Source organism: Psittacula echo (assembly GCF_963264785.1).
Source record: "Psittacula echo genome assembly, chromosome: 3".
In the NCBI taxonomy this organism is placed as follows: Eukaryota; Metazoa; Chordata; class Aves; order Psittaciformes; family Psittacidae; genus Psittacula; species Psittacula echo.
Genome location: NC_137736.1, coordinates 120,879,490 through 120,895,680, shown reverse-complemented (window position 1 = coordinate 120,895,680; position 16,191 = coordinate 120,879,490). Strand labels below are relative to the sequence as shown.

The 16,191-nt window shown below is 38.4% G+C and overlaps 1 protein-coding gene across 6 annotated transcripts in view; it reads left to right on the top strand.

The window, feature by feature from the left end:
• Positions 1 to 16,191, top strand: part of DLG2 (discs large MAGUK scaffold protein 2) — a gene marked incomplete at both ends in the record, with an annotated part of 868,631 nt that overhangs the window by 582,221 nt on the left and 270,219 nt on the right. For all 6 annotated transcript variants that reach the window (XM_080612545.1, XM_080612549.1, XM_080612548.1 and 3 more), the window contains 2 exons: positions 2,715 to 2,851; positions 15,153 to 15,297. In XM_080612545.1, the coding sequence (XP_080468671.1) occupies positions 2,715 to 2,851; positions 15,153 to 15,297 (282 nt within the window). The remainder of the gene's footprint in view (positions 1 to 2,714; positions 2,852 to 15,152; positions 15,298 to 16,191) is intronic.

The window sequence follows — 16,191 nt, the reverse complement described above, 5'->3', positions numbered from 1 at the left end:
AGTTCTGCAATTATAAATGGTATTTTATTTTGATTTTTTTTTTAATTCAATGCAGCAATTTAAAAGACTAAGTTTAGAAAACACATGTTGCTCCCAGTGTTCCCAAATGATTCTAATTTCAAAATAGAGTCAGAATCTAACCTGATGTAGCTGGTGACAAGAAGGATCCACACCAGGGATGCACAAACCTTTCTGAGATCTTAAAACGAAACATAAACACTCAGTCTAAATAAAGGTAAGATTCTAACTCAGGTTGTGAACTTTTATAACACTGATCTTCCCACCCATCTCTTCCCACATCCAGCCCCCAGCCATTCAGAAACCAAGAGTGTGATTCATCTCATCTCTTTCAGATGTCTCTTTGAGGTGAGGTGAATCATGGTTTAAAAGCCTTTAATGAATTTTCATTGATTATAAAGGTAGCATAAGTGATTAGCATAGCTGTCAGATGTCATTTGGCCGTGTGAGTCCTACGCAAAAATTGTATTGTAGTATATTTTCCTAATGCCCTAACAATTAGCAAAAGTCATGTAAGAAAAAGTAAATGTGCCATTTTTCCATTCCTCATTATTCCCAAGAAGAAAACTTTTAAAGAAGGCAAGTATGATTAGGCAATGAAATGAAATCATTGTTGACAGGACACGGAAAATCTCTCTCTTCCTCAGTTATCACTCCTACCCACTCTTCCTTTTCTTCCTGCAGTATTGCCCCGTCTTGTTATGCTCCTTTAAACCTTTTTATCCTGCATGCTGCTTTTTCTGATTCCTGCTTACAATGTAGGCCCATGCGCTGTAATGCAGCTACATGTCATGCAGATGAGAGAAGTAGAAAAAGTTACTCTTTTCATCTTTATTAGCCACACTTTTGCAATGGGAGTAGCGCGTGTTTGTTCTTTTCGTTTTTTGTGGTTTCATACATCAGTTACATTGCAACCATGCAAACAAACGGCAAACACCAGCACCCTACTCAGCACTGCAGTAAATGGAAGGGATTATCTTTGTTAATGTTTGCTTATATTCAGCAGGAGAAGGCTGAAGTAGGAACCCCTTTGCTTCAAATACAGAACAGCTATCTGGCCAGAAGTTACCTTGTCCTTTACAAGTATACAATGTCAATCATCAAATTGGAGAATGGTTAAGCTTAGAAGGGGCATAAAAGAGCTGAAGAAAGCTCTCTGGCTGCAGTCAACACACTCATTTGCTCTCATCATCATTCTGGAAACCTCTCAAATATTCATTTTACTGGTAGAAATGTATGCAGATGTTTTTTGGTTCAAAAGGATGTTAATTATTTCACCAGTGAGCATTATTCAATTGTTGTTCTTTGTCCACAACTGATGTTGTAACAAAAATTTCCATTTCTGATATTTTCTTAGGCTATCTCTTTGCTTTATTGTTTGTAGTCCCAGGATAATGAACAAATTCTTCCATGCTGGAGGAATCATAATCCTTTTATCCTTGTAGTTGTCCTGGCAGCAGTACCTAAATAGTAGCAGTGATCATCAGCTTTAGCTGGAAATTAAATAAAGCTTTCCTCTAATTATTGCATACATCTGAATTAACTTCATGTGTATTGCTAATAGTCATCTTATTTAATTAAGTAGCGTTTCAATTTGAGATATAAATTTAGAGGTTTCCTTTTGGTAATTTACTCTTTTGACGCTATCCATTAAGTATCCATTATATTATCAGACCTCACATATTTTTAACACTTAATGATAAAATGAAAGCAATGAGAGGGAAAAAAAAAAGGCAAAAATATTAAATCCACTCAAAAAACCTTATCTCTGTACTCATACAGCTGCTAAATAAGCCTGTGTATATTAAATATACCCACCCTTAAGTTTTATTGCTCAAGGAGTCAAGCTGATGAGTTTGTGATAAAATGCCAAATTCCAGGCAACCCTTTTACTGCTCCATTTAACTACTCAGGCTGCAGATATTGCTATCATATTTGCTTTAAGAATGACTGAACAACATAGAATTCATAGATAAAACTCTTTATTATTCTCTAAATAGATATAACTATTTTTTTCTGTGCATTTAAAAGAGAAATGCCTGGTTGAAGCAATAATCTAAGCTGGTTATTGTCAGCAACAGCTTATTTGTTCAGCTGGAAGTTCACATTAGCTATATGATCTATGAAGAATTAGCTGCATGAAGTAGATTTTTATGGAAATAAAAGCACAGTAATTTCTGTCTTTTCTCTGATTGAGGTATAAAATTCTTGTTACAAATGAAGGCAATGATTTGTCTGCCCATTCAGTGTGCCAGAGGATAGGATAGGTAGGGAAAAGGTAAAACTGTCTTTAATTTCTTCTCCCTTCCTTTTCCTGGATCACATCAGCATACATTACTAACACTGTTCCAAAGTTTAGCTCTTTTTTTCTAGGTATTTCTCACGTCACTGAATGGAAGTTACATGTTTCAAAGGACTATTCTTTCTCATTGTATGTATCCATAGCCAAAGATATTGTGTCCTAGAAAAATATGTGAAGCAGATTTAAATCCAAGTCTTTCACTTTCAGAGTGATTTATGTCTCTGACATTCTAGAGAAAGTGATAAAGAATTGACACCACAAATGTCTCTTATGTTGTTTGCATTTCAGTAAAAAACCCTGTAATTGTACACTAGATTAAATATATGTTACTCTTCCACTCCTCTCTGAAGTTATATATTGTATTGATAATGTTTGTTTTCCTTATCTTCTCCAGGTCTAGGATTCAGTATTGCAGGAGGGGTTGGAAACCAACACATCCCTGGGGACAACAGCATTTATGTTACCAAGATTATTGATGGAGGAGCTGCGCAAAAGGATGGGAGATTGCAGGTTGGAGATAGACTTCTTATGGTAAGTACGACAAACATAAATCACATTTTTTTCAGCCAAATTTTGTTTCATATGTGCACCTTCAATTCGCGTATATCTTCCTGGAGGTAATTATTCCAACCTCTATAGTAATTATGAGTTATGTTTTCATCATGTTCCTTTTTTGCCCATTCTTTATATGTATTTCTGAGACTACAGTTAAAAAAGCATTACTCTGGAAACCCGACATTTTATGAAGAGAAAGCAATGGCTCACGTTACTTTGATAAACCTTTAACTGAGAAGAGGATAAATGTATTAGGCACATCAGTGACAAGTCAAAATGCACCAAATCTTTAAAAGAAGATTTCAGACAACCGGTTCATTATAACAGTACTGATTCTACTGCTCATTCTAAGAAAAGGGAAAGATGTGAAAACGTGCCACTCTCAGTGGACTGTTACCTACATTTCAGTACATGTAGGAATGCTTTATATGTATGTTCCATGTAGATGTTCAAAGAAAATACTTTTCCATCTTTTTTTCCTGAGGAAGGGTACTTACTCTTCTAATTAATCTCACTTCAGAAATTCTTCCTGATATTTGCAGTGCTAGTATGCTGTTCTCCAGAGATGGTTCTTTCCCACTCAGAAAGTTTATTTTATCCTTTGTTGACGGGGAAATCCTGACCCTGGTGAATCAGCAGAAGCTAATCTATGTCAAGTTGTATTCGTGTTGATGCATTTGCAGAGATTTCAGCAGGTAGAGGATGAGTGCCATGAAAAAATATGCTGCAGTAGCTCTGTTTTGTGGAGTGACATCTAAGTAGCAAAAAATTACCATGACCTTTTTTGCTGCCTGCAAAACTGTTCCTAATTGAGGTTTTCTTTATGTGGCTGTGGACACTGTGTTCCAGACACATGTGAAGATAAGCATTCATTTTATACAGGGCATTAAACAGAACTGGAAAGGCACTTCTTTACTGGGTTGGTGACTTTTAGACTTTTTTTAATTAACCCAAGTGGATAGATGAAAGAGATTAAGGATCAAATGGTGTTATCAAAATCAAAGCAAAATGAAACTAGAGCTTAGAATTTCTTTGGCATTTCTTCTTTGCTGTTTCTCAGTACAGAGAAATCCAAGTCACTGTTGTATAATGAAGGTTTGGCTCATTTTGCTGTAGAAATGTATATTTGTATTTGCTAAATTTACACCTTATTTTGTTATTTTGCACCTTGTAGCAAATCTGCTTGTGTTCAGCTGTTGTTTTCTTTTGAAGTCTTTGCAGTTTTTGTGTCATCTGTAAATAAATGCATTTACACACCCTGTATTCACCATCTCCTGCATAATTTGATCAGGATGAATTTAAATAGAAATATAATTATTTTATACACCAATATGTAAAATTAATTCTTTCCAGATTTTTATCAGATTTATCTGTTAAACATCTCTTCTCAGTCTTGAACCTGTGATTCAGTGCAGTCAGATATGCATGTTTTCTTCATTGCGACAAGTTTATACTCCTGAATTAGACTTCTGAAAATGAGCAGCTATCATTCTCAGTGTGTGTGCTGTCTTTACCCTGCATCCTTTCAGTCTGAACTCATTCTTTGCGTACTGTCATCTGCTTTTATTGCTTCATGTAAAATGAGCAAAGAAAATCAATCATAATATTACTCTCCACTAATTATGTACTTCCAGACCGGGGTTCACTGTTGGATAAGAAAATCCTAGTGAACTTACTCTGTGTATACCTTAGTTATTACATTTTGGAGATAGATTTGCAAGATCAAAGTCTATTTCTAAAATCTGTGCAGATTACCCCCATGTTTTCTGGTTCTCTCCAAGAAGACACCCTGATTTCTTTATACTTTGTGTAGCTTCAGTGTTTTTTCTCTCCTGCTTTGTGAACTGTCTGTCAGTTTATGGCATTAACTTCATGTTCCTTTGTGAAAAGTGAGTGAAAGAGTTAATTGCTTTCTTTTGGCAGTGTATCAACATAATATTACCCTTGTCATCTGTACAGTCCTACTTCTGCTTCACTGCTTCCTTATTGATTAGATATTTGAACACTTTTTTTTTTTCTCTTTTCTCAGTAATGAATCCTTTCTTGATCTTTGGGGTTATTTTTCTATCATTTCTCTGCAAAATTTACCAGAACTTGTCATCCTTCTGGAATTCTCAGCAGCTTCTAGGGAACTTGTTTCATTTTTGTAGCTGTATATCCTGGGCTGCATCAAGAGGAGCGTGACCAGCAGGTCGAAGGAGGTGATCCTGCCCCTCTACTCTGCTGTCGTGAGACCTCACTTGGAGCATTGTGTGCAGTTCTGGTGTCCTCAACATAAAAAGGACATGGAACTGTTGGAACAAGTCCAGAGGAGGCCACGAGGATGATCAGGGGACTGGAGCACCTCCTGTATGGAGACAGGCTGAGAAAGTTGGGGCTGTTCAGCCTGGAGAAGAGAAGGCTGCGTGGAGACCTCAGAGCAGCCTTCCAGTATCTGAAGGGGGGCTGTAGGGATGCTGGGGATGGACTCTTCATTAGGGACTGTAGTGACAGGACAAGGGGTAACGGGTTCAAACTTAAATGGGGAAAGTTCAGGTTAGATATAAAGAAGAAATTATTTCCTGAGAGGGTGGTGAGGCACTGGAATGGATTCCCCAAGGAAGTTGTGAATGCTCCATCCCTGGCAGTGTTCAAGGCCAGGTTGGATGAGGCCTTGGGTGACAAGCTCCAGTGTGAGGTGTCCCTGCCCATGGCAGGGGGGTTGGAACTGGATGATCTTAAGGTCCTTTCCAACCCAAAGCATTCTATGATTCTATGATAAGTTTCCCCAAAATGCTTTTAGATCCCAAAGAACATGCAAATTAAATTCATTACAATTTAAGATGCAATAAAAGAGATGCTGCAAAATCAAAACTAATATTGAAATGCAAAACAATTAGGTGCCATCTAGGCATTTTACAGCTTGATGACCCTACGGTTATTAAGTGCAGATTGTTAATAGTGTGTTAAGCATTCAGAAGACGTAGTATGTAAATACTGAGCATTACGATTCTGTGAAATCTATACGTGGACAAGTTATGCAGTTATGTTTCTATGGCATGGAGCCTGAACTTAAGGCTTATTATCCTGAACACTTGCACAGGAAAATGGTGCATTGTAGTATAATCCTGAGGTGCCCATTAGAAAAATGACTGGAGGAAGCATAAGACCACTTAAGACGAAGACTGAACTCAGTGTATTTTCTAGGTATATGTGAAAGGAACAGACCAGAGCCCTGCTCTGAAGACTTACAGAGAAAAACACTTCCTTACTGTGTTTTGGTGGTAATGCCTCCTAATGTCGATTACTGCCGGTGGTAACGCTTGGGTGCTGAGACACCCAGACTGCACTAGGTGTCTCAGCTAGGTTGCTTCTCTGTGTGGAAGGGAGCAAAGGGAAATCACACACATAGCATCATAGGCTAACATGATAATCCAGGGTCAGCTATAGGTTGCTCAGGAATTTATCCAATTAAATCTCAATAATCTCTAAGGATGGAGCTTGCACAGCCTCTCCATGAAGCCTGTTCTACTGCTCAACATTCCTCATGAGGAAAATAGGAAAATACTTTTCCTTAGAAATTGTTTGATCCTCTCTTGTTTCAACACATGCCTGCTGTCTCTCATCCTGTTACCACATGCCTGTCTGAAAAATTGAGCTCTGTCTTGATGACCTTCCTATAAGCACCAGAGATCTGCTGTTAGTTGTCCCTAGAGGTGCTCCTGCTTCAGTGTGAAAAAGCCCAGTTCCCCCAGCATTTCCTCACCAGGCCAGTGTTCTAATCCCAACTATCTTGGTAGCATCCCCCTCAACTTGCTCCATTTTGTTATCTTTCCTATAGTGCAGGGACCAAAACTGAACATGTATCTAGCTACAGTCTCATGAATGGCAACTATTGGGAAGTAATCCATTCCTGGATCTCCTGGCTCTGTTCCTGCTCATACAGCCCAGGATGCTGTTGACTTCTGCTGCCAGGATACACAACTATCTGGTGCACAGCTTGCTATTCATCAGAGCCCTAAGCACTTTTCTGTGCAAATGTGACCAGCAGGTCAAAGGAGGTGATCCTGCCCCTCTACTCTGCTCTCGGGAGACCTCACTTGGAGTCTTGTGTACAGTTCTGGTGTCCTCAACATAAAAAGGACATGGAACTGTTGGAACAAGTCCAGAGGAGGACACGAGGATGATCAGGGGCTGGAGCACCTCCTGTATGGAGACAGGGTGAGAAAGTTGGGGCTGTTCAGCCTGGAGAAGAGAAGGCTGCGTGGAGACCTGCTATGAGCAGCCTTCCACTATCTGAAGGGGGGCTGTAGAGATGCTGGGGATGGACTCCTTGTTAGGGACTGTAGTGATAGGACAAGGGATAATGGGTTAAAACTGAATCAGAGGAAGTTCAGGTTAGATATAAGGAAGAAGTTCTTTACTGTGAGTGTGGTGAGGTGCTGGAACAGAGTGGCCAGGGAAGTGGTAAATGCTCCGTCCATGGCAGTTTTCAAGGCCAGGTTGGACAGAGCTTTGGGTGACATGGTTAAGTGTGAGGTGTCCCTGCCCAGGGCACAGGGTTGGAACTGGATGATCTTAAGGGCCTTTCCAACCCAAGCCATTCTAATATTCTATGATTCTACTACCAGGTTGTCAGTGACCAGCCTGTGCTATTGAAGAGGGTTAGTCTGTGCCAGGGGCAGGACTTAATTGTTTTTGTCCCTGTTGAACATCCTCAAGTTCTTGTAAGCCGCTTTCTCCTGCCTATGCAGGATGGCAGTCCTGCCCTCAAGTATGTGGACTTATACCCTCACACTGAAGTGTCATCTGCAAATATGATGAGAGTGCACTCTTCATCTCTTCCAGGTCATTGGCAATGATGATCAAGAAGAACTGAAAAATGGTTTAAGTTATTATGTCTCAGATAATAATTACTTTCATTTATCTGATACAATCATTTCACTTTGGAAGACTTTTCTATAGAATGGATAAATGAGAAACCAGTATAAAACTCATTGTTTTTACTAGAACAAAACACCACCAATAGCTTGAAGCAAGTTATTTATCAGGGAAAACTCTAAAAACATTAGGCTTTAAAAGAAAATTTAAGCTAATATTCATCTCTTATAAGTATTAGCTTTTCAAAAATGTCTTCTGTGCCAAATACCTTTGCATGATTAGGCCATATCCTGTTGCGTCTTGGCCGGTGTAGTTACAAAGACCAGGCTTTTGTGGAGCTATTTATGCTTACAGGAAAAATGATGCTACCCACACACCAAGAGATTTAATTTGATTCTGGGTTTTTTTTTTTGCTGAAAACTGAAAGAAGAAAAAGAAGTCACTTTCTTTTTTCAGAAATTTAGGCTTGCTTTTCAGCCAATTCTGTGCTGAAAATGCATTATTGTTTGGTGGTTTCATAGGTCTGCAAAGGGTTGTAATTACACGGTTGTGAGTATGTTCTTTGCAGGATCCACTACTGATATCTGTTTCTTTCAGATTGTAGGTGGATGCAGGATCATGTTTGTTTTAATGTAATCAGAACATATAATTTAAGATGCATCTAGATTAGCATTCTGTCCTGATCAGAAGTGGTTTTTAGAAGTGATTTTGGCTGTCTTCTGGGGTGGCCTTTTAGAAAACAATTTGGATTTTTTTTAATGAAACTGAAACAGATAATGTGATCCAGGAGCATATTTCGTTGCAGCTGCAAACAGGCATTCCTGTCATCCTGTAATGCACAGTAACTCCCTTAAAAGCTGCACAGTATGAGTGTCATATCATCCAGTTCCTCTGTTGCTGGGGACCACACCTAGTGCACACTTTCTTCACTCAGGTAGGTGCAGCCACAGATACAGGGTTGTACTGCTGTGCCAGTTGACAGAGTACATGCATTATCCAGGTAGGCTTAAAGGAAGAAAACAGGGTGAGCAGGTAGTACCTGATCCACAGGTTGTACTGGCTGACTATGATAAGTGAAACACTAGAAAAATTATACACTGAGGTGGAAAGTGAACTAGTGCTGAACCAACTCAGGGGTTTGGCAGCTGCATCCCTCCTGATGGATGTGAGAGCACTGCTGGGTTCTTAGCCAGATGTAAACTGTCACTGGCTCTGGCCTTGCAATACTTTACCTAGCCTTCAAACCTAGATTTGCTAAGTTTTCGGACAGCAGCCTAGCAATAAGCTTCCCAATTTGTTCCTTCTGATGATACTTCCATCTAGTTCCTCTGCTGTTGTGGTGTTCTCCTGGTGTCAGCTGGGATAGAGTTAATTTTCTTCCTAGTATCTGATGCAGTGCTGTGTTTTGACTTTAGTCTGAGAACAATGCTGACAATACACTGATGGTTTTAGTTGTTGCTCAGTAGCACTTACTCTGATCAAGGACTTCAGTTTCTCCTGGCATTGAGGAGGGGCACAAGAAGCCAAGAGGAAGCAGAGACAGGACACCTGACCCAAACTAGCCAAAGATATATTCCATACCACAGCACTTCATACCCAGTATATAAACTGGGAGGGGAGTCACACTGAAGGCCCGCATCACTGCTCAGGTCAGGCTGGGTATCGGTTGGTGGGTGGTGAGCAATTGTGTCATGCATCATTTGTGTTTATTGTCTTTTTTTCCTTTCCCACCTTAGTTTTATATTCTCTCTCCTTGTTATTTCCCTTATCATTAGTAGTAGTAGTAGTATATCGTACTTTAGTTTAATAACTTAGCTAAACTGTTCTTATCTCAACCCATGGGTTTTACATTCTTTCAATTCTTCTCCCCATCCCACCTGGATGGTGAATGGGGTGAAGGAGTGAGCGGCTGTTTAGTGCTGAGTTAACAGCTGGGTTTAAACCACGACATATCCTGATGCTACTTCATTAGCCTTGAAAACCCCTTTTTTTTTAAACCAAAATCATCATCAACTGGGATTGAAAATGATGGTTCAGAATAGATAGAGTGCCGCTTACACTGTCTATGCACGACACTGCTTGAAGCATGAAGCCTACTGCTCAGTCTCATGTTTGTGAAGCAGAATCTCTTGCATTTCTCCGCAAAGATCTGGTTTAGGACACTTAGTCTATAACTGTTAATAATCTAAGCAAGCTAATTTCAGAGGGATAGTCACAGTGCAGCACTTGTACAACTAACTCAGGGATTGTCTAAGGGATTGTAAGGAAATAGTTAATCCAACCAGATTTACATCCTTAGGACAAATGATTGGTCTTCAGCACTGAAACACCTTCCACAGCCTTTTAAATTGTGGTGAGCTCTTAAAAAGGCCATCAACATTCAAGAGTTACAACTGGCATTAACAGGTGTTCACTGGCAAATATTCACTTAGGCTTCACATAGAAAAATCCACTTCCTGAATGAAAAGTAGGTTATATTACACAAAGCAAACATTACCACTGGCAAGGTAAAGATCACCTCTTTGTCTCGTTCACTGTGTGAGTCAAATGTCTCTTGCCTTAAATCAGTAGAGGAAAATAATGAATTCCTTTAAAAAACAAAAAGGAAAATTAAATAAGACAAACTTAACCTCCAGAGCTCTTAATCTGTTATTAGCTTATGCAGTTGTGAATTAAGTTATTCTTTAGAGCACTTGTATAGTCAATTTGGGAATTCTAAGCTACTTCTTAGTGCCTTTGTTTTCCAATATGAATCTAGGAAAACTTCCAAATACGATAATTCTTGCTTAGGTTTATGCTTCATTGCCTTGATTATGCTATTTAGGAAAAAAACCCCAAACTATCACAGTCTTTCTATAGCTCTTTGGCAACATTTCTTACTGATTTCTCCCATCACTCAAATAGCTTCTTTGATTAGACTTATATCTTTAATTTCCTTCTCTGTTGCTATATTATTTCTTCCTCTTATTCTTTTCCTGTAATATCAGTATGTCTTTGTATAACATAAACTTTCTGTTTAAAGGAACAGATTTCCTAATTTCTTTTTTACTTCAGGTGCTGTCTGAATTTCTGAATTTTATGTAAAGTTTCTGTATGGAACTTTTCCCATTAGAGAAGCTGCGTTTGCTCCATGCTTTTCCTTCTGACTCCTTTGGCTCCCGTGTCAGCGTTTTGTGGCTCTAGCTTCTCACTTTGTAACTAAACTGAGCACTCAAGTAAATTTCTTTTTTAGCGTTTTCCTGAGGCTTTTTTTCTCCCTGAATTCATTGCTACTGAAGTTGGTTCTTAGAGCCAGCAAGTTGGCCTGTATTACCCATTCTACCCACTCAGCTCTGACATGAGCCCTTCTGCATGAGTGTTTCAGCATCTCAGAGGGTTGTATGCCATATACGCTTTGATTTCTTATTTTGTACTCATCTCCCACTCTTTATCTCCTTTACTCCTAAGATCTATGTTGTCTTGACAGCAGGAAATGGAGCTTTGGTTGAGGCATTGACTATGCCACAACCACTGAAAAAGCCAGATTTAGTACTTGAAATTCTGTTAAAACAGACATCTTGTGAGGAAACAAGAAAAAGCTCAAGGAATAGTCTGACTTGGAGATTCTGAGAGATTCTGCTCTCTCTATAAATCTTACCATGAAAAACAACTACAACATCATGTTTCCTAATAATCATCATCTCTGTCATAATGTTTTGAAGGATGATATACAGAGATTTTTTTTTTTTATGAAGAAAATTACGTACTGCAGTAGGGAGCTGAACAGTATAATTCAGTGTATTTGGGTTTTCATTTTTACTTATATATACATATTCAGTGTATTTGGGTTTTCATTTTTATATATAACAGATGTCTTTATTTGTAATCATTGTTTTATGATCCAAAATTTATTGATACATGCATATATTAGTATTAATAGGAATTTTAGGTCCAAAGCAAGGGCTGCATTCTGAAGGAAACTAGGAAACGCATAGTATATTTTGTATACTGAAATTCTAAATTGGTGTTGGGAATGATAAAAAAAGTGGTTTTATCTCCTTCCCAAAAGCTCTCATTTAAAAGAGATCTTATGGAACCGCTGAGAATCTTTGTCTTAATGAATGCATCAACGTGTTTGTTTATTTGTTCTTGATGTACAATGAGTCTGTCTTCATTTCTTTGTTTACTGAAAACTGAGCAGTCCAGGACAGAATTAATTAATAGCAAACTTCCTTTCTAGGAGTGCTCTGTAGAGATGAGAAACCTCTAATTTTCTATATATATGGGAGGAGTTTGACCAGCAATTTTGGTATATGTTTCTGGGATGCTTTTTATACAGAGCTCTGTTTACTTTGAAGGATCTTTCCTTCTCTCCAGATTTTCTTCCAGCGTCTTTTCTCTGAAGTTTTCCTTTGTGTCTTGATTTCACTCATGCATTACTTTCTTTCAGGTTCTACCAAGTTCCAGCTCTACATATATCAGATTTCCACAATATTTTGCATTCTTAAGCTTATATGTTCTAGGACAGAGGAAAAATAATTGTTGTGCATAAACTTCGCAATGATGTCCAGGATCTTAATGTGTATGAACAATGCATAACTGCTTAGACAGTAATTTTTAGTTTAGAATCATTTGGTCTTTAAATCTTAACTTCAAGATTTGTACAACTTCTACAGAGTGTTGTTATAATTCGTGTTATGTAAAGTTCTTGCCAGAGAGATAAGAAATAGGAGCTGTCAAAGCAAATACAAGTTTATACTCCAGCTGCACAACTGTGATATCCAAGTGTGTTGTGATAGAAGTACAAGAGTCCTAACCGTGATTTTTATCAGCTAGATTTCCAGGGATAAAAAGAAGGTTGCAATGAGTCTGTCTGTGTCTTAATTGGTTTTATACCCTCCTAAAAAGATGAAAAGTCAAAATCCAGACAGTGCTCTGATATTTCATTATGTGGGTTGTTTTTTTTTCTCTCTAAGAACAATTATTTACAGCAGGAGTATAGTGGGAGGTTATTATGTGAGATCTTTACTTCAAAAAGCTTGCAACTAGTATGAGACACTACATGGTAGAGTCAATGTACAGACAGTGTGGGAAGGGGAAAAGGTAAAGTGTGAATCTTCAGTATTTGGCAGTTTTGAAATACATAAATAAGAAAGGCTTAATTTCAGTCACTTCTTGCTATTAGCCCAGTAATTTAGAAGGCACTCATTACAAGTGCATATGTATATTACTTCTGTTCATAACAAAGAAAACCAGAGAAATTTATAGAGGATAAGTATCAGATATTGATTTAAATAGAATACCTGTCAAAACACAGAGTACAGTGTCAACACTGTCTTCTGAGTGTTAGATTGTATCATTGCTGTTCATGTCAAATTATCATAGCATACATGATATTGCCTCTTTCATTTAACCTTAAAACCAAGCCTGACAATTATACAAGGAACAAAGTTTAAACAGAATCCCTACATTTAGCAGCCCTGTCCAGTAGCAGTCATTCTTTCTTGGTGCTGATGAAGTTGTCTAGGTATGAAGAATCCTCCAGTGATTCATAACAGCTGGATTTCTTTCCAGTTACCAAACCCTTTTCGGTAGCTCATTGTCACAGCCAGTCTGATAATTTACTAATACTAAATGCCCTAAATTCTGCAATTTAGAGCTGTACTATGTTATACTATACTTGAGGAGCTATTTTTTTCTTCCATCTTGCATAATCTTTGCAAGGAACCTTTGCAGTAACTGTAGGAGTTGGAGGATGGCACTTTAAATCACAATGAAGCATTCCATATATAACATTCAGCGTGAAATATAGGTCACTGGAACAGGCTCCCCAGGGAAGTGGTCAAGGCACCAAGCCTGAGTTCAAGGACTGTCTGGGCGATGTTCTTAGTCATATGGTTTAGTTTTAGGTAGTCCTGCAAGGAGCAGGGAGTTAGACTGGATGATTCTTATGGGTTCCTTCCAATTTGAAATATTGTATGATTCTGTGATTTCTGTTGACTTCAGGTGTCTGAAACCTGTATCTAACACCCTTATTTACTTCTTTCCTCTGTCCTATAATTTCTACATTCAGGATGTATGTTTCCTGGGGCAGGGACCATTCACTATTCTGTGTATAGGAAGACAACCTATTGTTGACTTCTGTGGATACAGTGGATTTATATGTGACTAAATGTTACATGTCTCTACAATAAACCACTTCTGACAATTTTCTTTTTATTGTCTTTCTATAGGAGTAAAGCTTAAATAGGGAAAGTCTATTGTCACCATTCCCTTCCCCGATTAATTTGTAGTCCCCTATTATTATACTTGCTTATGTTAAGTACTTTTGTTTTCTGCTAAAGCATAGAACTAGTAATACATTCTCTTACTTTTTCCGTACTTCCAGAAAACTGACAAACTTTCACATCGAAAACACCTTTTCCCCATCCAGAATTACCCTTTTCATTTCCTGCACCTCATGGCAGTCCTTTATTCCGTATATCACTTTGTACCTCTTATTATTGTAATGGTAAATGTCATATCACAGTATGTTAGAGATTGGAAGGGACCTTAAAAGATCATCTAGTCCAATCCCCCTGCCAGAGCAGGAACACCTAGATAAGGTTACACAGGAATGTGTCCAGGCGGGTTTTGAATGTCTCCAGAGAAGGAGACTCCACAACCCCCCTGGGCAGCCTGTTCCAGTGTTCTGTCACCCTCACTGAGAAGAAGTTTCTTCTCAAGTTTAAGTGGAACCTCTTGTGTTCCAGTTTGTACACATTACCCCTTGTCCTATCATTGTTTGCCACTGAGAAGAGCCTGGCTCCATCCTCGTGACACTCCCCCTTTATATATTTATATACACTAATAAGGTCCCCCCGCAGTCTCCTCTTCTCCAAACTATAGAGACCCAGCTCCCTCAGCCTTTCCTCATAAGGGAGATGCTCCACTCCCTTCATCATCTTAGTTGCCCTGCGATCATCTTAGTTGCCCTTAGTTGCCTTAGTTGCCCATCAAGGATGGAAGGATGGAAGGGGTGTTAAGTATTTCTGAGGTCCCGCCGTTCATGCCAAGAGGTCAATTTGGACGTTTCATCTTGATATGTCAAATAAGATTGTTTCTGTAAATGATCTGGTGTTATTAAATTATTATTAAATGTAGTTTTATGTTAATGATGATATCGGTAACAGAATTTCACAAAGGACTTTTCTACTCACATGACTAAGTGCCACCTCAACCCATTATGATTCTATGATATTATCAATGCTGCTGTGTCACTCTTTGAATATGCATGTACTAAGAAAACTGTATTTTCTCACTTGCTGAATACTGATTCTGTAATCTTCAGTGCTCTTTGTCTACAGCTTTTTCCCCAACATTGTGATAACTGCAAGGCTGTGTCATTTTTTGTGTCTGTTTCTGCATTCAAACTCACCTATGTGATTTCTCCTTTAAGGTGAATAATTACAGTTTAGAAGAAGTTACCCATGAAGAGGCAGTAGCGATACTGAAGAACACATCAGATGTAGTGTATCTGAAAGTTGGAAAGCCCACTACCATTTACATGACTGATCCATATGGCCCACCAGATATTACTCACTGTAAGTGACTTCTGCAACTCATTTTGTAGGAGATGATTTGTCATATGATTGTGGGGTTTTTTCATAGCTTGTCCAAAATACCCCATTGAAGTTCACGAAACAGCTTGGAAGGCTACCAAAATAAAGTGTTTACTGCTACTTAATTATGCTACACTCATTAAATATTACAAATAATGTAACTCTGCTACAATATTTTTGCATCAAAAGTAACAATGTAGCTGATGTGCTGCTGTGCTGATTCCAAATTACCATTGTCCAGGTAATCAGACTGAACTGTAACTCTTGTGACAATTACAGTAATATGTAAATGCAAATATATATTTTTAATGTGGTTAGATTTGTAGACTGGAATCCTCTGTCCACTGAAAAACTAGAACCAGCAGCAAACCACCTTGTACAAATACAGTGAAAAGCCCAAGGTGATTATACATCATACATGAAGAAAATATTTAGTTGGAATGTAAAAATCCTTCTTTTTATGTTGACAACCTCCTTGCTGATGTGTTTTTTGTACCCATGAGGATATGACAGCAATTAGGATCTTCAGTGTCTCCTATCTGTTCAACCTACGCATGTCTTCAGGATTTACTCAGTTCTCTTTTGTCTCCTTATCCGAGTGTCCTAGGCTCCAATCTAGTCTTTATCTCCTGCCACCATCTCTTAACAGCTTGACTCTTTATTTTAGTTTGGGTGTAGGCTGTCTTCACAAGTTATATATGTAGTTATGTTGAGTATTGGTGACCTACTGATGAATCTAAGTGCTATTAATACTTGCCATTCTTATAACCCTCCTGCCAGTCCTGGTGTCCATACATAGGCATTCCCATACCCTGTTCATTCACAGCAATCTTAACATTTCAGTTGCAGCTCTCTGTATCACTGGTGCCTGTTAGT